Raw genomic sequence first — 26,272 nt, 5'->3', positions numbered from 1 at the left:
CTTTCATCAGAAAACACAACAGACATCCTCCCTGCCTTGCAATGAGTTCTTGCTTGATGCCACTGAAATCACAAATGGTAGTTGTTTGGAGTCAGTGGAATGAACACTATAGGGCATCTGGCTTGGAGCTGCCCTTGGAGCAACCAATTTGTAACAGTTTACCGTGTCACTGTGGTGCCAACTGCTGCTCAGATTGCTGCTGCAGATGTAGTACAATACACCAGAGCCATACACTAACATGATGGTCTTCCCTCTTGGTAGTGGTACATGGCCATCTGGAGCCAGGTCTTCTTGTGACCATACATTCTGGTGACCATCACTGCCAGCAATCATATAAAGTGTCTACATTCCTGCCAAGTCTTTCTGCATTATCACAGAGGGAACATCAAGATTTTTGTAGCCCTCTTACATGACCTCATTCAGACTCAATGAGCTGGTGATAATGGCATATTTGTCACCTTAAAGGCATTCTTGATTAACATCAACTCACCACATCCAGTCTCAAAGGTAACTAATTCTCACGAATTTTACAGTGTGTATTTAAAGCAACCATGATTTGTGCACTCATAGTGGCGCTACTAGCACCACTCTTATTCAGCTGGTATGAAATTTGAATAGACACAATCTTTTAGATGTAGAAACATGCCTACCAACTTTTGTTTATGTTGCACAACTGCCTCTTGGTGTTGCATTTTTTTCCTTCAGTGCATTAAAATAATTTAGATGTTTCATCATCATCATATTATTATTATTATTATTATTATTACAAAAATCTGAGGTATCTGTGGCATGTTGAAAGTTGGGATGACGTCAACTTATATTTTAGTTAGGGAGCTGAGTGAAGTGGTGAACTGTGGTTCCCACACCACTGAAAACTAGATTTTCAGTCTGCACCTGTACCTGATTTCATTGGTATTTTTGAAAGAAAATAGTTTCACTCACATACTGATACTGAGTCCTGTATACAGTATATTACTACTTGTATGCAGTTCTGCAACAAACAGTGTTACTTGCCACATAACTAACAGAACTCTTCACTCCTTTTGTTTAGACATTCAGATAATGTGAAGAATGATTTAATTTTCCTTTGAACTGGTTGGGATTCTCAGTTTCTCGCTTTGTGGTAGGTGTGAGCTTGTGGAACTGTTTGTGACCTGAGCTTGTAATTCCAATCTGAGCCTGCATGAAAATTATTTCTGTGTCTTGTATTGTGATTTTGTACATAACTGTTCATCTGAAACCAATTTTTGTTGTCAGTCACACAGACCATTAAGGAGTAAATATTTTAGGGAGTCAGAGTAAAAATTTCAGTATCTTTAAAAAGAAGTCTGCAAGGTATATAGATAACTACTATATACAATATTCTTACTGCTATACACAAAACTCTATCTCACTCAAAACTAAAGCTCAACGTAGGTTGATGGTTCGAGGAGTGAAGAGGGTAGGGAAGCGGTTTCATGAACGATGAGGTGTAAAATGATGGAAAGAAGTATGGAGAGGGGGGTATAACAGGGGGTGGTATGGGCAGAAGATAAGAGTAGTATAGCAGAGTCTAATATATGGAGAGGCACAGCAAATGTTGAAAGAAAATAGTTACAAGTTGTTGCTGTGGGTGTTATGTATGTGTATTGATTGCACCTGCCTGCCTACAGTTTTCTTAATGCAGTGTCAATGATATTCTCACACCTGGAAATAACATAATGATGTAGAGTTTTGTTTATTAGATTGCAATATAAAGTTCAATAAAGAATTTATTAATCAGATCTCTCAGTTAGTCAAATCTCTAATGTTGATAATATCCCATTTCTCCTTGTTACACAATGCTTTTTCAAAATAAACTACTTGGGTATTTTTTTATTATGTGACAAATTCTTGGTGATACATTCCTTGTTTGTACTTAGTCTATCTTCACTCTGTCCTACTTTTATATTACGTACATAAGAGTACAAAACATTTAAAAAATTGTTTACTTCATTATAGATCTATTGGCCTTAGTTATTACAGAACCTGCAATCTTAATTTGAACATCTTTCTCATTTTTGTGTCTCTATACAACCTAAAAAGTGTAAATAGAATCCTTTCCCATTTAACTCTACTTCTTCTTGCAGCCATGTGATCAGTTACCTTGATTCAATTCCTCTCATTGTCAATTTAAATTCCACCTGTTTTCCCTCTTGCTTTCTTTTTCTCTTAGTATTGCAACACTTTCCCTTAGTGTTACAATAGGCACACAATGCTAGCTCCTCACAGTAATGTTCAGATATTTGTATCTTTTGATGCTATATTTCATGTGGTCTCTGAAACTAATTAAGATGTGTGGACGCCACCACAAATAGGATCATTGACCAGCATTCTCCCTCGGAAGATTATGTGGTTATGATGGGCACTCACACAGAAGATGTTATGAGGGGTACACATTGTACTGTGTCATATGTGAATAAAATCCATGTATATCTATATATCATATCCGGTGTGTTATTGGTATGATCCCTTAAACCACACTAGGGAAACTATCTACAGCATCAATGAATGTGTAATATAAAGTAGTAGATGAAAACATCACACACACACACACACACACACACACACACACACACACACACACACACACACAAAAAAAAAAAAAGGATGTGGTGTAGGCTGCATTCCAGCTGATGTTAATTGCTCATTTCTTATTGGTGGTACCAAGCTAGGTGGCACAGTGGTTGACACACTGGACTCACGTTTTGGAAGACGATGCTTCAAACCTGCATCTGGCCATCCTGATTTAGGTTTCCTGTGGTTTCCCTAAATCATTTCAGGCAGATGATGGGATGGTTCCTTTAAAAGGACATGGCCAACTTCCTTCCCCATCCTTCCCTAATTTGATGGGATCAATGATCTCGCTGTTTGGTCCCCTCCCTCCCTCCAACCAACCAACCAACCTTAATGGGTGGTATTTCTGTACTTAGTCCTCTGACCCTTATGTTGTTGTCAGGCATCAACCATACTGTTCATGGTGTTTTGAGGTTGTGCAGGTGTCAGAACAAGGAGCAGTTATTACATGGAATGTGAACAATGTAATCTGTAAAATGAATTCCTATTATCATGGGAAATGGCAGATGTGGTCTGCTATGTCTTAGCCAGCTGCATCAAGAAACAGGCACATCTCTTGTAAATCTAACATCATCATCAGTGCCACATTTCATTTGAAACGAAGTTCAGCATGTTGTTCTAACAATTGAGGGACAGGGAATCATTCACAGTGAGGAAAAAAGGGTACAGCAGACACAAGATATGGAGGAACTAGTGTTTCAGGTGATCCTGAAACAAAAGTGCAGGGAGCTGAAGCTGCTAAGGAATGAATCACACTCTTCTGTGGTCAGTTCAGCAAGAGCAGTTTGTTATTCTCTGTGCCGCCATTGGATAAGCAGCTGCAGCAGCAAGTCGTATACTCTTAGCTCACTTATTTGTTACATAGTTTAATTCTTAATTTCTTTGAGTGTTTTTGGTATTTGCATTGTTTAATTCACAAATTTCGGGCATATTATAGTATTTGAGAGTTGTAGCATTGCGTTTTAGTACCTGAATAGTGTAAAATCGCGTAGTCTCCTTCCGCCGCCGAGCAGTGTGTCAGCAGTGCGCAAGTAGCAGCATTACTGCATTTACTAGGCAATCTTGTATTTTAATAACCATTTAAATTTTGTGTCGAATTGTTTGTGCTCTCTGTAGATTAGTTCAGACGTTCTTTGCACAACAGTTTTTAGCATGGATAGGGACTGCAACTGCTGTGTTCAGATGCAGGCTGAGTTGGCATCCCTTCGCTCCCAGCTTCAGGCAGTGTTGGCTTCGGTCACACAGCTTGAGGCTGTTGCCAGTGGGCATCACTGTGGGGGTCCGGATGGGGGTTTGTCGGGGATGGCCAGCTCATTCCACGCATCCCCCGATCGGACTACGACCGTGGCTGCCCGGGATACTGCCCACATTGAGGCTGATCCCTCACCTGTGGTAGAGTGGGAGGTCGTCTCGAGGTGTGGCAGGGGGCGAAAGACATTCTGGAGGGCTGAGCGGAAGGCCTCTCCAGTTTGTCTGACGAACCGGTTTCAGGCTCTGTCTCCGGCTGATACTGATCTTCGGCCGGACATGGCTGCTTGTCCTGTTCCAGAGGTTGCTCCTCAGTCTGCAAGATCCGGGCGGTTGCATTGGCTTACTGGTAGTTGGGAGCTCCAAAGTCAGGCGCGTAATGGGGCCCCTTAGGGATATGGCAGCAAGAGAGGGTAAGAAAACCAATGTGCACTCCGTGTGCATACCAGGGGGAGTCATTCCAGATGTGGAAAGGGTCCTTCCGGATCCCATGAAGGGTACAGGGTGCACCCATCTGCAGGTGGTCGCTCATGTCGGCACCAATGACGTGTGTCGCTATGGATCGGAGGAAATCCTCTCTGGCTTCTGGCGGCTATCTGATTTGGTGAAGACTGCCAGTTTCGCTAGTGGGATGAAAGCAGAGCTCACCATCTGCAGCACCGTCGACAGGACTGACTGCAGACCTTTGGTACAGAGGCGGGTGGAGGGTCTGAATCAGAGGCTGAGACGGTTCTGCGACCGTGTGGGCTGCAGATACCTCGACTTGCGCCATAGGGTGGTGGGGTTTCGGGTTCCGCTGGATAGGTCAGGAGTCCACTACACGCAGCAAGCGGCTACACAGGTAGCAGGGGTTGTGTGGCGTGGACTGGGCGGTTTTTTAGGTTAGAGGGCCTCGGGCAAGTACAGAAAGGGCAGCAGCCTCAAAGGGTGTGGGGCAAAGTCAGGACATGCGGGGGCCAAGCAGCAATCGGTATTGTGACTGTAAACCGTCGAAGCTGCATTGGTAAAGTACCAGAACTTTAAGCGCTGATAGAAAGCACCGAAGCTGAAATCGTTATAGGTACAGAAAGCTGGCTGAAGTCAGAGATAAATTCTGCCGAAATTTTTACAAAGGCACAGACGGTGTTTAGAAAGGATAGATTGCATGCAACCGGTGGTGGCGTGTTTGTCGTTGTTAGTAGTAGTTTATCCTGTAGTGAAGTAGAAGTTGATAGTTCCTGTGAATTATTATGGGTGGAGGTTACACTCAACAACCAAGCTAAGTTGATAGTTGGCTCCTTTTACCGACCTCCCGACTCAGCAGCATTAGTGGCAGAACAACTGAGAGAAAATTTGGAACACATTTCACATAAGTTTTCTCAGCATGTTATAGTCTTAGGTGGAGATTTCAATTTACCAGATATAGACTGGGACACTCAGATGTTTAGGACGGGTGGTAGGGACAGAGCATTGAGTGACATTATACTGAGTGCTCTATCCGAAAATTACCTCGAGCAATTAAACAGAGAACCGACTCATGGAGATAACATCTTGGACCTACTGATAACAAACAGACCCGAAATTTTCGACTCTGTAAGTGCAGAACAGGGAATCAGTGATCATAAGGCAGTTGCAGCATCCCTGAATATGGAAGTTAATAGGAATATAAAAAAGGGAGGAAGGTTTATCTGTTTAGCAAGAGGAATAGAAGGCAGATTTCAGAGTACCTAAGAGATCAAAACGAAAATTTATGTTCCGACACTGACAATGTTGAGTGTTTATGGAAAAAGTTCAAGGCAATCGTAAAATGTGATTTAGACAAGTATGTGCCAAGTAAAACTGTGAGGGACAGGAAAAACACACCGTGGTTCAACAACAAAGTTAGGAATCTACTGCGAAAGCAAAGAGAGCTTCACTTCAAGTGTAAACGCAGCCAAAACCTCTCGGACAAACAGAAGCTAAACGATGTCAAAGTTAGCATAAGGAGGGCTATGCATGAAGCGTCCAGTGAATTCGAAAGTAAAATTCTATGTACCGACTTGACAGAAAATCCTCGGAAGTTCTGGTCTTACGTTAAATCAGTAAGTGGCTCGAAACAGCACATCCAGACACTCTGGGTTGTTGATGGCATTGAAACAGAGGATGACACGCATAAAGCTGAAATACTAAACACCTTTTTTCAAAGCTGTTTCACAGAAGAAGACCGCACTGCAGTTCCTTCTCTAAATCCTCACACAAACGAAAAAATGCCTGAGATCAAAATAAGTGTCCAAGGAATAGAAAAGCAACTGGAATCACTCAACAGTGGAAAGTCCACTGGACCTGATGGGATACCAATTCGATTCTACACAGAGTACGCAAAAGAACTTGCCCCCCTTCTAACAGCCGTGTGCCGCAAGTCTCTAGAGGAACGGAAGGTTCCAAATGATTGGAAAAGAGCACAGGTAGTCCCAGTCTTCAAGAAGGGTCGTCGAGCAGATGCGCAAAACTGTAGACCTATATCTCTGATGTCGATCTATTGTAGAATTTTAGGACATGTTTTTTGCTCGCGTATCATGTCGTTTTTTGAAACCCAGAATCTACTCTGTAGGAATCAACATGGATTCCGGAAACAGCGATCATGTGAGACCCAACTCGCTTTATTTGTTCATGAGACCCAGAAAATATTAGATACAGGCTCCCAGGTAGATGCTATTTTCCTTGACTTCCGGAAGGCGTTCGATACAGTTCCGCACTGTTGCCTGATAAAGTAAGAGCCTATGGAATATCAGACCAGCTGTGTGGCTGGATTGAAGAGTTTTTAGCAAACAGAACACAGCATGTTGTTCTCAATGGAGGGACGTCTACAGACGTTAAAGTAACCTCTGGTGTGCCACAGTGGAGTGTTATGGGACCATTGCTTTTCACAATATATATAAATGACCTAGTAGATAGTGTCGGAAGTTCCATGCGGCTTTTTGCAGATGATGCTGTAGTATACAGAGAAGTTGCAGCATTAGAAAATTGTAGTGAAATGCAGGAAGATCTGCAGCGGAGGCACTTGGTGCAGGGAGTGGCAACTGACCCTTAACATAGACAAATGTAATGTATTGCGAATACATAGAAAGAAGGATCCTTTATTGTATGATTATATGATAGCGGAACAAACACTGGTAACAGTTACTTCATTAAAATATTTGGGAGTATGCGTGCGGATCGATTTGAAGTGGAATGATCATATAAAATTAAATGTTGGTAAGGCAGGTACCAGGTTGAGATTCATTGGGAGAGTCCTTAGAAAATGTAGTCCATCAACAAAGGAGGTGGCTTACAAAACACTTGTTTGACCCATACTTGAGTATTGCTAACCAGTGTCAGATCGGTATCAGATCGGGTTGACGGAGGGGATAGAGAAGATCCAAAGAAGAGCGGCGCATTTCGTCACAGGGTTATATGGTAACCATGATAGCGTTATGGAGATGTTTAGCAAACTCAAGTGGCAGACTCTGCAAGAGAGACGCTCTGAATTGTGGTGTAGCTTGCTGTCCAGGTTTCGAGAGGGTGCATTTCTGGATGAGGTATCGAATATATTGCTTCCCCCTACTTATACCTCCAGAGGAGATCACGAATGTAAAATTAGAGAAATTCAAGTGCGCACGGAGGCTTTCAGACAGTCGTTCTTCCCGCGAACCATACGTGACTGGAACAGAAAAGGGAGGTAATGACAGTGGCACGTAAAGTGCCCTCCGCCACAAACCGTTGGGTGGCTTGCAGAGTATAAATGTAGATGTAGATGTAGATCAGTTATACAGTGTGGAAGCTCATGGTTTACTAGACTACAATGTCAGATTAAAGTTCTGCCAATGGTTACTGAAGTTCCAAAGTCCACAACTTGCATTTTACTTATGGGTGAGCTGAGATTCTCAAAATCCATGAAGTATTGAGGAAGAAATGTTTAGGTTGTGAGAGAAAGATTCATAGGATCAATTTACCAGACAAATAAACAGATGCAGTTTATCAGCAACTTTGCATGTTAATTGAACTGTTCTGTTGGAGAATGCTACTCTTGCAGAATGACAGTAGATGTAGTTTATATATGACAGGGCACAACACAATTTTCTACGTCCTGTTTGTCAGTATCTAACACAAATGTTTAATGAGTGCTGATTTGGTTGGACAGGTTTATAGCATAACCTCCTCATTTGCCTGACCTTAATCGATCAATTTATGACCATGTGGACATTTAAAGGCATTGGTGTTCCATATCATTCAACCATGTACATGAGTGTACATATGATGAAATCTGAAGGGCAGCAGGTGTGTTCACATGAGTTGGTAATTCGTTGAGAAAGAGGGCTGATTGGTTGGTTAATTGATTGATTGGTTGGTTAATTGATTAATCTGGGGGAGGGAACCAAACAGCGAGGTCACTGGTCCTATCGGATTAGTGAAGGATGGGGAAGGAAGTCAGCTATGCCCTTTCAAAGGAACATCCCGGCATTTGCCTGAAGTGATTTAGGGAGATCATGGAAAACCTAAATCAGGATAGTCAGACACAGGTTTGGACCATCGTTCTCCAGAATGCGAGTCCAGTGTGCTAACCACAGCGCCACTTTGCTTGGTGAAAAAGGGCTGAAGGATGTACAGTCTCGTACAGATTCCCATATGGAGGACATAGTGATAGACATCCCTGGGGTTGTGAAGCAGCTGAATGGGTTGAAAATAAATAAATCACCAGGTCCTGATGGGATTCCAATTCGGTTTTACAGAGAGTACTCTACTGCATTGGCTCCTTACTTAGCTTGCATTTGAGCCTCAAAATTACAGACCAATATCCTTAACATTGGTTTGTTGCAGGATTCTCGAACATATTCTCAGTTCGAATATAATGAATTTCCTTGAGACAGAGAAGTTGCTGTCCATGCATCAGCTTTAGAAAGCATTGCTCCTGCAAAACGAAACTTGCCCTTTTTTCACATGATATCTTGCGAACCATGGATGAAGGGTATCAGATGGATGCCATATCCCTTGACTTCCAGAAAGCGTTTGACTCGGTGCCCCACTGCAGACTCCTAACTAAGGTACGAGGATATGGGATTGGTTCCCAAATATGTGAGTGGCACGAAGACTTCTTAAGTAATAGAACCCAGTACATTGTCCTTGATGGTGAGTGTTCATCGGAGGTGAGGGTATCATCTGGAGTGCCCCAGGGAAGTGTGGTATGTCCACTGTTGTTTTCTATCTACATAAATGATCTTTTGGATAGGGTGGATAGCAATGTGTGGCTGTTTGCTGATGATGATTTCGTGTACGGGAAGGTGTCGTCATTGAGTGACTGTAGGAAGATACAAGATGACTTGGACAGGATTTGTGATTGGTGTAAAGAATGGCAGCTAACTCTAAATATAGATAAATGTAAATTAATGCAGATGAATAGGAAAAAGAATCCCATAATGTTTGAATACTCCATTAGTAGTGTAGCGCTTGACACAGTCACGTTGATTAAATATTTGGGCATAACACTGCAGAGTGATATGAAGTGGGACAAGCATGTAATGGCAGTTGTGGGGAAGGCAGATAGTTGTCTTTGGCTAATTGGTAGAATTTTTGGAAGATGTGGGTTGTCTGTAAAGGAGACCACTTATAAAACACTAATACGACCTATTCTTGAGTACTGCTCGAGTGTTTGGGATCCCTATCAGGTCGGATTGAGGGAGGACATAGAAGCAATTCAGAGGTGGGCTGCTAGAAGCAATTCAGAGGCGGGCTGCTGGATTTGTTACTGGTACGTTTGAACATCACGCGAGTGTTATGGAAATGCTTCAGGAACTCGGTGGGAGTCTCTGGAGGAAAGGAGGCATTCTTTTCATGAATCAGTACTGAGGAAATTTAGAGAACCAGCATTCGAGGCTGACTGCAGGACAATTTTACTGCCGCCAACTTATATTTCATGGAAACACCACAAAGATAAGATAATAGAGATTAGGGCTCGTACAGAGGCATATAGGCAGTCATTTTTCCCTCGTTCTCTTTGGGAGTGGAACAGGGAGAGAAGAAGCTAGTTGTGGCATGAGGTACCCTCCGTCACGTACCGTATGGTGGATTGCGGAGTATGTATGTAGATGTAGATGTAGATGTGTTATGATGAGTAGTAATATTATTGACATGTGGAATAATCGGGTCTACTGCCATATGTTTGTGTCGCTCTGGCAAACTATTTCAGCCACGTAACTCGATGCCTTCTTCAGGTGCTACCTGAGACTGTCGTGTTGCAGGATCTTGTCCAGTATTTATGCCCAGAGGGCGCTGGGTGCTCTCTTTGCCATCCGCGCCACCTGGCATTGCTTGTAATGTGTTGTCTCTTGCCCGGTTCTCCCTTGGATGTCCGCGCCCGACTTGGTCGCCATCTGTGGCAGTTACCTGAGGCCTGTCCTGTGTCGGATGTCCTGTTTGCGGTCTGCGCCTCCAGGTGCTGCTCCTGAGGTTTTGGCCCCTCCCTGGTGCTCCCACGGACGTCCACGCCTGGTTCATCAACCATCTGTGGCCGTGGCAGATGTCTGGGGACGGACCCTCGTTTGGCGTTCCGTTCATGGTCCGCACCCCTTGGCGCTGCTCCTGAGGTGTTGGCACTTCCCTGGTGCTCCAACAGACGTACGCGCCTGCCTCGTCCACCATCTGCAGTTGTGACAGCTGTCTGAGGCCCGTCTCGCGTCGGGGGTTCTGTTCGCAGTCCGCGCCCACCTGGCGCTGCTTGTAAGGTGTTGTTTCTTCCCCAGTGCTCCCTTGGACATCTGCGCCCGACTTGGTCTCTATCTGTGGCAGCTCTCTGAGGCCTGTCCTTTGTTGGGTGCAACAACTTCTGGAATACACTGCTTACAAACCACTAGATGGTGACCCCAATGACAAGGTGGACAAGAAGACCCGGAAGTTGCTGTAGGAGACAGGTCTACCTGAACAGGTCATCAAGAAGCTTTATCCCAAAGCACCTGTACCACCCAGACTCTATGGACTCCCCAAGGTCCACAAGTAGGGGTTCCCTCTTCAACCTATTGTCAGTAACATCAGCGCAGCGACATACCTCACTGCACAATACCTGAAGAAGATATTGGCACCATATGTGGGCAAATGTGCACACCACATTCGGAACTCAGAGGACTTCCTACAATGGCTAAGGCAGCTACACATCGTGGACTCTGACATCATGGTCAGTTTCGATGTGGTGTCGCTCTTCACACGAGTGCCACTCACCAGTTCACTCAATATCATTGGCGAGAAGTTCGATGGTGCCCTGCTCGACCTGTTCAAGCATGTACTGACCTCAACATATTTTCTTTATGGGGGTCAATTTTATGAGCAAATGGAAGGAGTGGCAATGGGCAGCCCTTTATCACCAGTGGTAGCCAACCTTTTCATGGAAAGGTGCAAAGAGGAGGCACTTGCATCAGCCACTCACCAACCCAAGTGCTTTCTTAGGTATGTCGATGACACTTTTGTCATTTGGCTCCATGGTAGGGAGAAGCTAGATGACTTTTTGGAACATCTAAATTCACGCCACCCAAGGATAAAATTTACTATGGAACTAGAGAAGGATGGACAGCTCCCATTCTTGGATGTCCTGGTCTACAGGAAGGCAGATGACACTCTGGGGCACAGTGTGTATCATAAGCCCACCCACACTGATTTATACCTTCAAGCCAGTAGCTGCCACCACCCAGCACAGAAGAATGGAGTCTTGAAAACATTAGTTCACAGGGCTCAAGCTCTGTCAGATACGGAATGTCTGGCCACAGAAATAGAACATCTACAGCTGGTGTTCAGCAGAAATGGATACTCCTCCACAGACATCCAAAGGGCACTTCGTACTACCAGCCAATCACAGGGTACACAAGAGGAGCCAGAGGAGGCAAAGAAGGTGGCATACCTGCCATATGCTGGACCTATTTCTGCAAAGATCAGCAGAATTCTTTCAAAATATGATATAAAGAGTATCTTCTGTCCACCCTCTAAAATTGGTACAATTCTAGGGAGTGTGAAGGACAGCCTGGGGCTACATAAACCAAGCATTTACAACATCCTGTGCCAGTGTGGAAAGTCATACATTGGCCATACAACCAGGACGGTGGATGTCAGGTGTAAAGAACACCAGAGGCACACCAGACTCGGACAGGCAACAAAATCTGCCATAGCAGAGCACTGTCTGGAGCTCAGCCACTCAATGGACTACAACAACACCAAAATAGTGACACAGACGCCAAGATTTTGGGACAGTGTCATAAAGGAGGCCATCGAGATCAAGGTCACAGACAACCTAATAAACTGAGACAGCGGTTACCAGCTCAGCTCGCCGTGGAGTCTGGCTCTGGAGATTATCAGGGCCCAACGAAATGAACCAAGAAACTCCTCAAGAAGTAGTAACACCGCAGGAGCAACCCCAGGTGGGTGCGGACCATGAATGCAACTCCCAACGCAGGACGGGCCTCTGACAACCGCCACGACCGCAGATGATGGACGAGCCGAGCACAGACGAATGTCGGAGCACCAGGGAAATGACAACACCTCAGGAGCAGCGCCAGGCGGGTGCGGACGCCAAAGAGAGCACCCAGCGCCATCTGGGCATAAATACTGGACAAGATCCTCCAACACGACAGTCTCAGGTAGCACCTGAAGAAGGCAACGAGTTACTTGGCCGAAATATTGTGCCAGAGCGACACAAACATCCGGCAGTAGACCCGATTATTCCACATGTCAAGATCTCACTGGGAGAGCCTGAAGAGTTACAGTAATATTATTGATCTCCTGTATTGCCAAGATACAGATAGGTGTCACAGGATGGAATACCCTATATCTCAACAAATACTTCTTTCTGGAAATAGGTTTATAGCACTTTTTCTTGTCTTGAACAGTACTGACAACTATAGGATAATGGCACACTTTTCTAAATATACTTTATGTATCCAAGGAGTGAATCCCATAATTATCAGTGGGAGTAAATTAGCACTAATCATCATTTTTTGTTAGATACTCTGCAGAAATTGCCAGAAGTGATTGCTTCTGCCTGTGTTTCATGTATCTGAAGAACTTCCTTCATTATGGAATTCACAGGTCAAGTTGTCCGAGTGAAGAAATTGTTGACTTTTCTTTTCAGTAATGATGTCAAGCCCACCTTTTTATTTATATATTTTAATTTTGGCTACAGTGCCATGGTAGTTACTACTGTTATTGTTACATCAATTGAACAATGTGCATTTTTATTTTAAGTCATTCACTTATGAAAAGTTTGTAATTTGATAGCAGGATTAACTAATTTTGCATAACTCACAAGTAAATAATTTGGTATGCAGGAAGCAGAAGAGAAAGAAGAGCAGGAAAAGCTTCGTAAAATTCTGCTACAGCAGTGTAACAGAAAGAAAGCAGAACGTCTTCAGCAGCAGAGAAAAAAACAGCAGGCAAAACAAGAACTGGAAGCCATTCTCTTGCAACAGCAGGAGGAGTACCAGAAGATGCTGCAAGCTGCACGTGAGGCCCGATACAAAGGTGAGCAATACTTACAGGTCATTAGTATTTAACTCTCACAGCTGTTTCAGGAAGGTTCAGTGCAAACTATTCATCAGAAAGACTTCAGTAGGTGGATTGTAAAATCACAGATACTGATAATATATTTGGTAATTTCTTAAAAATGTTTTCCCTTTACATTCTTTGCGCTTGTATTGTTGTGGCAGTGCCCTCTTGTAATGTTTAGTGGTTCTTGGTTGGATGAGGAGAGGATGGTTGATACGTGGGTGTCCGGTTTCATCTCACTCACTACAACATAAAATGCACATGTGGTTAAAATACACTTTATTATGGGAACCAATTGAGTACTTAACTTCAGTGCAGTTAACAGCAATAAAAAATGTGCATTAATTCTTTGCTCTTGTCCGTGTCCATATCACTACTATATACAATGACTAACGTTCCCTCACAGTTAGCTAAGGAGCAAGGCGATGACTATCACTGTGGAAGACTAGAGCATAGTGTGACGTATTGAGGTGCAATGCAAACTAAGTCCCGATGTGGCCTACAGAGGTAATAATATTGAGAGACTGAGAGAGCTCGATTGGTGGCAGCGGCCTATATGCACGCTGTCCAGGGGTGTTATCGGCACGTAACCTGGGTGCATGTCATGGTCTTCTCTTGTCATAGGCATGCTTAGTTCAGTGCCTGCTATATAATTTTTCCAAGAGCTGATTTGTGTGCTGGTGAAAGCGTATGCCAGCACATGTATACTGCATAAAAATCTGTTGGTGCAGACAGGATGATAATGTAATTAAATGATCATGTAATAAATTGTAGAATAACTATGATTAAAGAATGTATGCAATAGTTTGCTCACAAAACCTGACTAAAAGGTCCACTCAATAGTTAATTTATAAAACATAATTGAATGGCAACATCAAAAGATATATGAGGAATCACACTTTCAGATCATTCTGAAGAAAGAAAAGAGGGAATTCTGCTGACAGCTGAGTTATGTGATAAAGGAAAATTGGGATTAAGAAAGATGCAAATGGTTCATTCTTACCTGTGAATGTGAATGATCTAATTTAAACAATGGAAAGTACAGAATGGAATAACAACACTATTAGAAAAAGGATAGATTGCTACTCACCATATACAGGGTAACCAGAAACAGTTTGAAAAGCACTGCAGGGAAGATTGTGCTGAGAAATTATTGTTAAGAAAGAAATTTGATATGTTATGCTGTTTCTGAGTTATTTAGCATTGAAGTTAGCCGATAAGATAATTACACACACAAACTGAAGCAGCCCGCCCAAGACAGTGTCACCAAACTTGCTCTAGATGTTAGCTTCTGTTCACCTAGCTTAAAATGATCACTTCTGAAAAAGGCACATTTTAAGAGGAAATGAGCTTCTGACTCACAGATGTTTGCACATTATCGCATTTTAGCACATGCAAGAGCTTGAACTTGTGCATGCATTGACCTGATTCTTTAACTTCAAAACTAAATAATTCAAAAACAGCATGGAATATTGTATTTTTTCTTAACAATTATTTCTCAGCACAAGCTCCCCTGCAACACCCTTACAAGCTTTTCAGATTGTTTCTGACTAATCTGTAGAGAAGACGTTGAGCCACAGAGAGGCACAACAGTGGTTGTGTGTGTGTGAGTTGTCCTTTGTGTGTGTGTGTGTGTGAGTGAAGGAGGCCGTTTGGCCGAAAATGTACCAAATTGACCACTTTTTCATAGATTGGAAGTGTGAAACATAAAGGATCCACATAAGCAATTTGATTGTGTTTTGGTCCAGATATACTTCACAAATGACAGATGTTTTCTTTGAATTCAGAAACCTGGTCTTAACCCTTCAGTCTTATTTTTGGCTTCTTATTTGCTACCACTTCTCACCTATGCATCTTTATTTTTTTCTTTTGTACTTTAATAACTTTGTGTTTGATGGAACTTTAAACTCCTCTGCCCCCTCTATTTTTATAGTATATTAGCACATTAAATACAACATTCTTAAATATTTTGTTATTTTCTTTTCCCTCTATTAATTAGAAATTTGATATATTACTCTTTTGATTCATCAATTCAGCTTTGTTTAAGATCATAGTTTATCTTGAAGAATATTCCTTGAGTCTCTTAATGCAGTTTTCTCTCGTGACAGTTGAAAGAAAATTTAAATAAAAACAGGGGAAAAATATGATTAATACATGGAAAAGAGAGAACTCTTAATTCAGAGGACTACCTTGAAATAACCTTTGAAATGACGCTGCACACAGTGATTGAAAATCTGCTGTTATATCAGGAAACAGAAAACAGCCAGCCTTGTTTACTAAAGATATGTCCAACAATAGAACAAAAACAGACTAGAGCATAATTAAACAGGGTAAAAAAAACTGTAATTCAAATAAGTTGGCCAGTTAGGTGGGAGGAGCATGATTCAAATCCTCATCTGTCCACCCAGGCTTAGGTTTTTATAGTTTTCCTGAATCTTTTCATGTGTGTGCCACATTAGTACTGCCAACAAAATCATAGCTGAAAATCTTCCCTACGTCTCCACATCTGAGGTAATACTCTTTTTTAAAAACCTCGAATCTGGCGTGAGATTAAATTCTGAGCTACCGTATCTCCTGTATTCAGTGATATTAGATTTTAGTCTGTGCAAATGATGTACTGCAGTATAGGACAAGTCAATGAGTACAATATTACATGGAAAAGAAGAGTTTCCTCTTGACTGTAGGAGGGTTGTTGAAGTTCTTTATTTTCAAAAGAAGCTTACTGTGAACAATATTACATGCAGAAGGAGAGATTCCTCTTGACTATAAGAGGGTTGTCGATGTTCTTTATTTTAAATAGAAGCACAGCTGGGACAATCAGGACCAACTGACTGTTATGTCATCCTCAGCCAATTGCATTATCTGGTTGCAGTGTGGAGGGGCATGGGATCAGCACACCTTGCAGACCTTGGAGTCACTATTTCTCATTCAAGTAGCTACTCCATTGGCATCACAAGGCTACGTGGATCTGTTCCAGCCCCCTACCAAGGAAAAAATCCCTGGCAGTACCAGGAATTGAATCCGTGCCCTCCAAATGGCAGCTGTCTATGCTGATGACTCAACTACAGAGGCAGACCTGTTGTATGCTACCTTCTCATATATTTTTGAAGGAACTGGCAACAGAAAGATCAATAGATATTACATGTCTCTCACCATATTTGTGTACTGGCATAGCTGTATCATGTTTAAATCTGCAAGGAAATATGACAGTTTTCATAGACTGCTTCCACAAACAAAACAAGATATTGCTGATTAAGTGCCTTATTTGATATTCTGTTTTACTCATCTGAAGATTTTTTAAACAGGATCATTAGGTGTTGTGGATTTGAGGTGTAGTGTCATTGTTGGTGTTTGTTGAGTGTTAAAAAATTCAATGACTCCTGATGAAAACAGAGGGTTTTACGTACTGTATTTTCAGCTGCAGAAAGGAAAAAGTTATTGAATTCTTAGGCTACCCTTTTCTAATCATTCTTATCTGTTTCAGTTTCTATGAACCGTTCTACTTAACTGTTCTAATTTCTTGTCCTATTTGTTTCAGATTTTATGATTTTCCATATAGTTTATGTTTTATTGTTTGACCTGTTAATTTTCTGTGCATAATGAATGTTTTTGGCCTCCTTGATTACACAGTTTAAGATTTTTACAGTATTTCTTACAGTGTACTTTCACTACTTCATTTATGCTATCACTCTGTTTTAGGCAAGATTAGATTAGATTAATACTAGTTCCATGGATCATGAATACGATATTTCATAATGATGTGGAACGAGTCAAATTTTCCAATACATGACATAATTAAGTTAATTTAACAATGTAATTAAGTTAATATAACAACTTTTTTATTTCTTTTTTAATTTTTTAAATAATTTTTCTTCTTTTTTTTCTTAATTTATATCTAAAAATTCCTCTATGGAGTAGAAATACTTGTTGGTTATCTGTCAGACTTTTGATACTATTTGGTAAGTGACCATAGACTTTAGTGGCAGTATAATTCACCCCTTTCTGTGCCAAAGTTAGATTTAATCTTGAATAGTGAAGATCATCCTTTTTCCTGGTATTGTAGTTATGCACACTGCTATTACTTTTGAATTGGGTTTGGTTGTTAATAACAAATTTCATAAGAGAGTATATATACTGAGAAGCTACTGTGAATATCCCTAGATCCTTAAATAAATGTCTGCAGGATGATCTTGAGTGAACTCCAGCTATTATTGTGATTACACACTTTTGTGCAATAAATACTTTATTCCTCAGTGATGAATTACCCCAAAATATGATGCCATATGCAAGCAATGAGTGAAAATAGGCATAGTAAGCTAATTTACTAAGATGTTTATCACCAAAATTTGCAATGACCCTTATTGTATAAGTAGTTGAACTCAAGCATTTCAGCAGATCATCAATGCGTTTCTTTCAATTTAATCTCTCGTCAATGGACACACCTAAAAATTTTGAATATTCTACCTTTGCTGTATGCTTCTGATTAAGGTCTATATTTATTAATGGCGTCATACCATTTACTGTACGGAACTGTATGTACTGTGTTTTATCAAAATTCAGTGAGAGTCCGTTTACAAGGAACCACTTAGTAATTTTCTGAAAGACATTATTGACAATTTCATCAGTTAATTCTTGTTTGTCAAGTGTGATTACTATACTTGTATCATCAGCAAAGAGAACTAACTTTGCCTCTTTGTGAATATAGAATGGCAAGTCATTAATATATATTAAGAACAACAAAGGACCCAAGACCGGCCCTTGTGGAACCCCATTCTTGATAGTTCCCCAGTTTGAGGAATGTGCTGATCTTTGCATATTATGAGAACTGCTTATTTCAACTTTCTGCACTCTTCCAGTTAGGCACAAATTAAACCATTTGTGCACTGTCCCACTCATGCCACAATACTCGAGCTTGTCTAGCAGAATTTCATGATTTACACAATCAAAAGCCTTTAAGAGATCACAAAAAATCTCAATGGGTGGTGTTCGGTTATTCAGATCATTCAAAATGTGATTGGTGAAAGCATATATGCTTTTCTGGAAACCAAACTGACATTTTGTTAGTACTTCATTTTTACAGACATGTGAAGCTACTCTTGAATACATTACTTTCTCAAAAATTTTGGATAAATGTGATCACTGGGTGCAAATTAAAGCAATACATCAATATTTTTAATTGTCTGTGACTGCTGCTGTTTGATAGAAAGTGAATGTTAAAATTTCCATACACAATAAGCAAGGAACATGGTATATTTCATACTGGTACACTGAATATTGTTATAATTATGAGGATCAAGCAAATATAAACTGGAAGTTATGTTTTACATGCCTTTTTGTGAACAGAGAGCAGCATTATTTCTTCTCATTGCTGCTTTCATTTCCAGTGATTGTTGTCCACAGCTAGAACATCATACCATTTCTTTAGTCAGAATCACAGTGGCAGAGCAAGAGGTACCATCATATGTTGTGCAATAAATTGTAAGTTTGTTTATATGAACTTTTCTGAAAATTAAATAAACTTATACAAAGAAATTCTGGTTTACATTTGATTTGCCCTTACATGATGGACTGTTTTAGTTCTACTTTGAGTGCATAGCATTCAAAATGTTGTTCAATACAGTGATATCTAAAATCTAGAGCCTCTGACCTAAGAGTGCTGTGAATAAAAATAGCAACACCTCCTTTTCTTAAGTTGGTTCTATTATAGTTAGATATAATTTTGTAACTTTTGAAGTTTATCTGCTCAGTTTCTGTAACTTCTAGATGATGCTCTGTTAAGGAAAGTACATAAAAAGCTTTTTCATCTAAATATGAATAGCATCTTGAAATGAAAGCAGCAGCTCTTTCTTTTTGCTTAACAGACCCCTTGTAGACTGATGGAATATTTTCAAACAGTGGTGATTGTCAGATTCTTTACTTCTACTTTGGTATTTGTCAGATTATTAACAGCTAGAACCCCATCTTTCTTCTATCATAAGAAATATCTGTGGTGGATGTTGGAAATTTTTGGGATGGGTAGATGCTGTCTTGATTCTATCTAATGCTGTTGCTGGTGATCTCTATAATACGTTTTCTCCCTGCTATAATGAAATGCAAGCCATGGCGTATGTGATGATGCTGGGTTGGTGATATTGCATCAACCATTTCAATTTGTGACTGGCCTGACTTCTGCAACACTCTGCTAAACTCCTTATTGTCATGTTTTACCGAATGTTTCATCCATGGCTAAATGTTGGAAGAGTGAAACCATCCTCACTTCGGTGTTCTCTTTTCTCATCAGAGTTACAGACATCTTTCTCAACACTGTAGCTGCAGTTGTAGCCTGAACTATTCCAAGCACCACTTATCGTATGGTCTTGTTTGTCAAGATGCTTCCCCAAGGCTCCTGTATCCTTTGTAATATCACTTAGTTCACCATTTGGTTTAATTGTTTCAGTGACTTGATCTCATCTGGGGATTCCTGTAATAATTGTGAAATGCTTCTACCAAATACGAAAACCTTTTTGATTATACTAATTAGGTTCTTGCCTTAGACTATTAACAAATTTATCACACTGCATCAGATCTCACTGAATAATCATTGTATCTTCTTGATGGTCCCTTTCAGTACTAAGTTATTTATGAATGGGTTTTTATAGTCAATTATTGTTTTTGGAGCAATTTATAAGATTATTGCTCTTTTTATCATAATTTATACAAGGTACTGTACCATTTGTTTCTGATATAGTGGATGATTTTGCTAGTTCTCTGTACGTACAATTGTCACATTTTCATTTCAGGTTCTCTTCTGAAGTGATACACTGTCCACTGTCTTCCTCTACAGACTTTGGTCACCAAATTTAAAATAATTAAAATGCAGGAGCAAAGTTAAAAGTTTTATAAAATTCCATATCATGGATACATATCAGAGAGGACCAGAAAGAAATGGATATCAGCCAACATAGTTCTGGCACTTTTCATACTAAAAGATTTGGGCAGTATATCAAGGAACTGTGAAGTCTTCCATAAGGGTGCTTTCTCCTATCCAAGAGTGTATCGTATTGACAGTGATAAAAGCCAGTTGTGTAAGAGCAGATACACTGGCCAAACAGCCAGGAATTTTTATGTAAAGACCTGGCCAATTTCAGGTCAGCTATGACAATGCATTTGATTGAAAACAAGCATCAGCTGCAGCACATTAGTGATAACTTAATTGTCTCACACACTGCAGAGAAAGATTGGATACTGAATGAAGACATTGGAATCTTAAGAAGTCTTCATTCTCATTGTCTTGATACAATTAATGAATGAACAGATTTGTATCACAAAAATATTTTAGTTAATTATGACATTATCCAGTTAGATTAAGGTGTCCACATAATGTAATTTTTTCCTGGGTTGTTTACACGTACACATTCTCTTCTCTCTTGACGTTCTGAAGGTTCCATCCCCTTTCTGCTGTTACTTCCTGCTTTTCCACAATTCATGACTCTCATGTCTGTTTTGTACAGTGCCTGCACTTGGGTTGTGTGCAGCTTCTGTACTCATGCCTAGTATTTACTATTATATAGTTTTCCTGTTTGTGTTTCCAGTCATGCAGCACAGGGGATCTGCTGTTCTGGAATTTTTGTAAGTAATTCCATGCAATATGTGATTCATCTCTCCCCCCCTCCCCCCAGTTTTATTGTTATTTTACATGTCTCATTATTTGGGTAACTTCTGGTGTCCAGGCATGATGTCTGTTTTTTGGATTGTTACAGGTCCAGTTTACTCATTTGACATTCCGTTGGTTCCATGACACCATCGGGGTAAAGATGACCTCAATAATTAAATGATTTTATTTGTAACTAATGTTCTGCTCTTTCTATTATTTGGTATTTCAGACTTGAGGATCCCCTCCATTTCACATGTAACAGAATATTTTTACTATTGCAGTTTTCACCATATGATGGAATTGTAACTGTTCCGAAATTGGTCATGTACTCAATAAAAGATTATGGATTAAGCAACTGTCATGCAGTTTTCTTCATTTTTCAAAATCTTTCTAATAGCAGTAGTGCACCACAAGTTAAAAGTTAAAATATATCTATTAGATTTTGCTCAGTTGGCACTACACCCACCATTAAGAAAATCCTTTTTCCGAGGCATACTCAATCTTTTTCTCACTCTCTCCCTTACACATTATGTTCTGTAAATCCCATAATAAAGGAGAGTTTCAGAGGTGTGTTAACAGCTGTGGAGTATGCCAATAATGCTGTAAAGTATGCTAATAACAGTTACAGCTAGTGCCAATATAGTTTCCTGATAATTATGTGAATTTACTTTATATAAATAATTGAATGTTAGGAGGAAAACAGCTACTATGGACAAAGCACCTGCTCCTCCTCCTGTACTACTCAGCTGCAGTTATCTGATACTTGAAACAAAACATTTGTTTAACTTTACGCAGACCACCATTAGCTGTCTGTATACTGGTGAAGTGAGAGCCTAGCTAATACAAGTACTAAAGTTAGCTGAATTTACATTCTTCAGTCCAATTATCCTGATAAATTCTAGGAATGGCTAATAAAATATCCTTGTACTTTTTTACAAATATTTGGGAATTTTAAATTTCCTGCCTTATGCCCACTGGCAACCTGTTATAGATTTTTGCTCCAGCATGTAAAACTCCATTCTGAACCTTAGAGAAGGATGCATAGTGTGTACACATATCATTTATACCTCTAATATCATGGTTTTGAAATGCTAAATTCAGTCTTAGGTGGTAGACGGATTGATGTGTGAGTATAAGAATCCCTAGATCCCTGAAGAGGCTTCTGCAAGATGTCTGGTTATATACACAATATTCTTGTTGCACACTTGTGTAGGAAAATCACTTTTTCCACCTCAGATGAAATTCCCCAGAAGATTATGCCATCAGGCAGTAATGAGTGAAAGCATGTTAGGTATGATGGCAATAGCAGCTGCAGGTCAACACAACGAGAGAGGTATCTGAGTGTAGAGCAGACAGAACTGAGCTTTACAGTTAACTTGTCCACATTGATGATGTCACATCAGTTTATTATCCACCTGGATGTCTAGGAACTTCACACATGGAGCCTCTTCTCATGTATGTCCATTGACCTCTACTTCTGGTTAGTCCTTTTGAGTTGTCTCAAGTTGCATAGTATGTGGTTTTGTAAAATTAAGGGTTAAATGTTAGGTATGAATAAGCTGCAATATTTTTCCACTACTCTCTTGGCTGTTTTGGTATGAATGTCCTTTGTCAATGTACTTGTTACCAACAAACATTACAGTTTTTAAAGACTCTTCCAGTGTCCCAGGCGAATTGTGTATTTAGACCAAGAACAGGAGTGGGCCAAACACCAATCCTTGTCGCAAACCATATTTCATGTTTCTGAACTCTGAATGAAATCATATCCTATCATTTGCTAGTGTAACCCTCTGTTTTCTGTTGTTTACATATGACTCCATCCATGCAAGGGAAGAACTTTCATGACATACCATTTTAGTTTCCCTAGCAGACCTTAATAATCTACAGAAAGGCCTGGCAAGATCATACAAAATGTCAACAGGGTATTTTTAACTGTTTAGTTCTACTGGAATGTAGTTCATAAGATTATGTATGGCCTTCTCAGTTGGTAAGTTTTGTTTGCGAGATCTGTGGTATATTATGAGGTTCTAATAATAACTGTGTGGTTAAAATCTATTGTGAATTTATTGACACATACCTTTGTTCCGCTATGTCCTGAAGACAGCGTGCAATATATTATTCTGTTAATGTGCTGATTCAAAGTGTGGATAACCAAAAATTGAGTCAGTTCTCATTATTTATTGCAGAGTTGAAAAATAAGAATCAGAGGAATACTGGGAAACCACATCCTGCTATAAATCTTGCAGGTATGTAAGAACAGAAAAAATAATTTTAGTTGCTTCAGAAATTCACATATTTGAATGTTGATTGATTAACTGTTAACTATTTTCTGTTTCAGAATTTTATCAATTTGATGGGTATGTTAATCCCATCCCTTGGCAAACATAGACCACAAGTGATAATGTGATTGATGACAGTCAGATTCCAAATTAAGTGTATATTACTGTAATATCTTCCACAAAAAATTATTTGCATTAAAATACTATGTTGTTATGTCATTCCTCGATAATTCTAGTTATATACATCACATATCAGAACATCAAAGTACGAAATTGTTCTGTTTCATTTAATAAGTTCGAAAATAATTTGTGATTATGAAAATGTAGTAGACATTTCACTCTTGATTACATTCTGTGCACCTACTGCCTCATAAAAAATAAGAATATATGAAAAAGTATCACTAATATGCTGTTTTTAATGAGGTAAATATCATTACAGGCTGTTTCTGACCTATCATAGATTTTTTAATGTTGCTATCTTAAAAAGGAGGGAAAAGTGTCCGTTACTACCTGCACAAGAATAATTCTGCACTGCCTGAGAAAAAAAGTGAAGAACCCAGAAGACATGTTGGATGTCAGTGCAAATTCGTACCTATACAGGCCACAGTGTGTATATAGGTGATTAGAGTTGCAATTCTCTGTTATAGGTAGAACAGTCACTGGAGCACATTAGTGTTGTTCATAAATTTTTTTAGGTGGTCTGGTATGGTATATAAGGGGAGCGACCAGTGTCAGATGTTGAGTGATCACTGTGAAGGACCTGGAGGTGTTGTCTCACATGAGTATGCAGCAACACCTTTAGAGTTTGAAATGGGCCTCGTAAGGGTCCTCAATTGGCTGGCTGGTTGAATCATCCAATCTCCAGGTTTTTGGGGCATTCAGATGTGACAGTGGCCTGATTCTGCAGAACATAAGGGAAGGCATACTTATAGTAAATGTCCCAGCTGACCACATATAACTATTAGAAGGGAGGATCATCGTGTTCTGCATCAAGCATATCGTTATTCTTGTCAGGCGAGAACCAGTAATAGAGTATGTGCAACATTATTTGTCAACCCGCACCATTGGTCAGAGACTAGCAGCAGCTGGACTAGGCAGTTGCTGTCCCATGTGTAGGCTTCCATTAACAACACAACACAAACACCTGCGTTTGGAGTGGTGCCATGACTGAGAAGCATGGACTGCAGATAAATGGCACTGCATTGTGATTGACAATGAATCATGTTTCTACACTCTCTCAGATGACCATCACTGGTGAACATGGCAGCTACATAGTGTGATGTCCCATTCTGCAGTGTTTTGGAGTGGCTCAGCCATGTCATTCCTGGCATGGGGGGAGTCATCAGGTATGACTTCAGGTCATGGCAGGTAGTGATTCAGGCAACTCTGTTGGCACAATGCTATGTCACAGATATCCTTTGTCTTAATGTGTTACCTCTCAAGTGACATTATTGTGGTGTCATTTTACAACAGGATAATGCTAAGCCACACATGGCACAAGACTCAATCAGCTGTCTGTGCGATGCTGAGGTACTCCTGTGGCCAACAAGATCTTCAGATCTGTACCTAGTAGAACATGTGTGGAAGCAGCTTGTATGTCAATTCTGTTCCATTGCCAGCATAAAGACTATTGAGGACCAATTATGAATGTGGTCAAACTTGCCTGAGGAGAGGGCACAACGGCTTTATAACACCCTTCCCAACAGAATCAGTATATTCATCCAGGACAGAGTGGGTGCAACATCTTACTCATAAGTGGGCCAATACTGCCAAGTACTTTGTAAATTTTACTTGATTTTGTTGTCATTGAAATGACATCATAAAGCATGAAGTTACATTTTACTTCTTCCTTCCCTTCTTCGTTCTTTACTTTTTTTATCAGCCACTGTACATTGAAATGTAATGTACCTATCAAAGAATGAATGTCTAATAAAACAATTGAACTTAAATCCTCTGAAAGCTAATTGTTTAGAGGTGGGACACGTCACAGTGACCCCAGCAAAAGCACATTAAAAATAAGGATAATCTGAATTTCTGTGGTAACTTGTAAGACTATTACTAGGCCAAAGACTGTTCCATTACCTGCTATTTATTTATTCCATTTAGAGATGGTGCAGAGCCATCATTGGGGATTTGGGGAGTGGAAGAGCTTAATGATGGCAAACTGTGGTATTATGAAGTATAATGGAACAGATTATTTGCATTACATAGAAACAGTAATTGAAATTTATAATAAGAAGTTTAGATAGGAAGGTTATGTTTGTAGTATGCAAATATGTATGTGATGCTATGGAATCGACATGTCACCAAACCAATTGCTTCCTAACGTAGTTAAATAGCTGGTCAAACTGACTCTGTATACATCATTAGCAAAGGAATCTGGACCAATTGCCTCTAAATAAAACATAAATGAACTTAGATAAGATTATTATGTTGTTGTTGTTGTGGTCTTCAGTCCTGAGACTGGTTTGATGCAGCTCTCCATGCTACTCTATCCTGTGCAAGCTTTTTCATCTCCCAGTACCTACTGCAACCTACATCTTTCTGAATCTGCTTAGTGTATTCATCTCTTGGTCTCCCTCTACGATTTTTACCCTCCACGCTGCCCTCCAATACTAAATTGGTAATCCCTTGATGCCTCAGAACATGTCCTACCAACCGATCCCTTCTTCTGGTCAAGTTGTGCCACAAACTTCTCTTCTCCCCAATCCTATTCAATACTTCCTCATTAGTTATGTGATCTACCCATCTAATCTTCAGCATTCTTCTGTAGCACCACATTTCGAACGCTTCTATTCTCTTCTTGTCCAAACTATTTATCGTCCATGTTTCACTTCCATACATGGCTACACTCCATACAAATACTTTCAGAAATGACTTCCTGACACTTAAATCAATACTGGATGTTAACAAATTTCTCTTCTTCAGAAACGCTTTCCTTGCCATTGCCAGCCTACATTTTATATCCTCTCTACTTCGACCATCATCAGTTATTTTGCTC

The 26,272-nt window shown here is 40.2% G+C and overlaps 1 protein-coding gene across 1 annotated transcript in view; it reads left to right on the top strand.

Moving 5' to 3' along the window:
- LOC126412988 (octapeptide-repeat protein T2-like) overlaps positions 1-23,380 on the top strand; it is an 80,948-nt gene extending 57,568 nt beyond the window's left edge. Inside the window, exons 4-6 of the mRNA XM_050082879.1 lie at positions 13,143-13,335; positions 23,179-23,238; positions 23,331-23,380. Of these exons, the coding sequence (XP_049938836.1) occupies positions 13,143-13,335; positions 23,179-23,238; positions 23,331-23,380 (303 nt within the window). The remainder of the gene's footprint in view (positions 1-13,142; positions 13,336-23,178; positions 23,239-23,330) is intronic.
- Positions 23,381-26,272: the final 2,892 nt, after the last annotated feature.

This window comes from Schistocerca serialis, chromosome 7 (genome assembly GCF_023864345.2).
Source record: "Schistocerca serialis cubense isolate TAMUIC-IGC-003099 chromosome 7, iqSchSeri2.2, whole genome shotgun sequence".
NCBI classification, from domain to species: Eukaryota; Metazoa; Arthropoda; class Insecta; order Orthoptera; family Acrididae; genus Schistocerca; species Schistocerca serialis.
The sequence above is the reverse complement of the archived record's forward strand: the minus strand, read 5'-3'. Positions and strand labels throughout refer to the sequence as shown.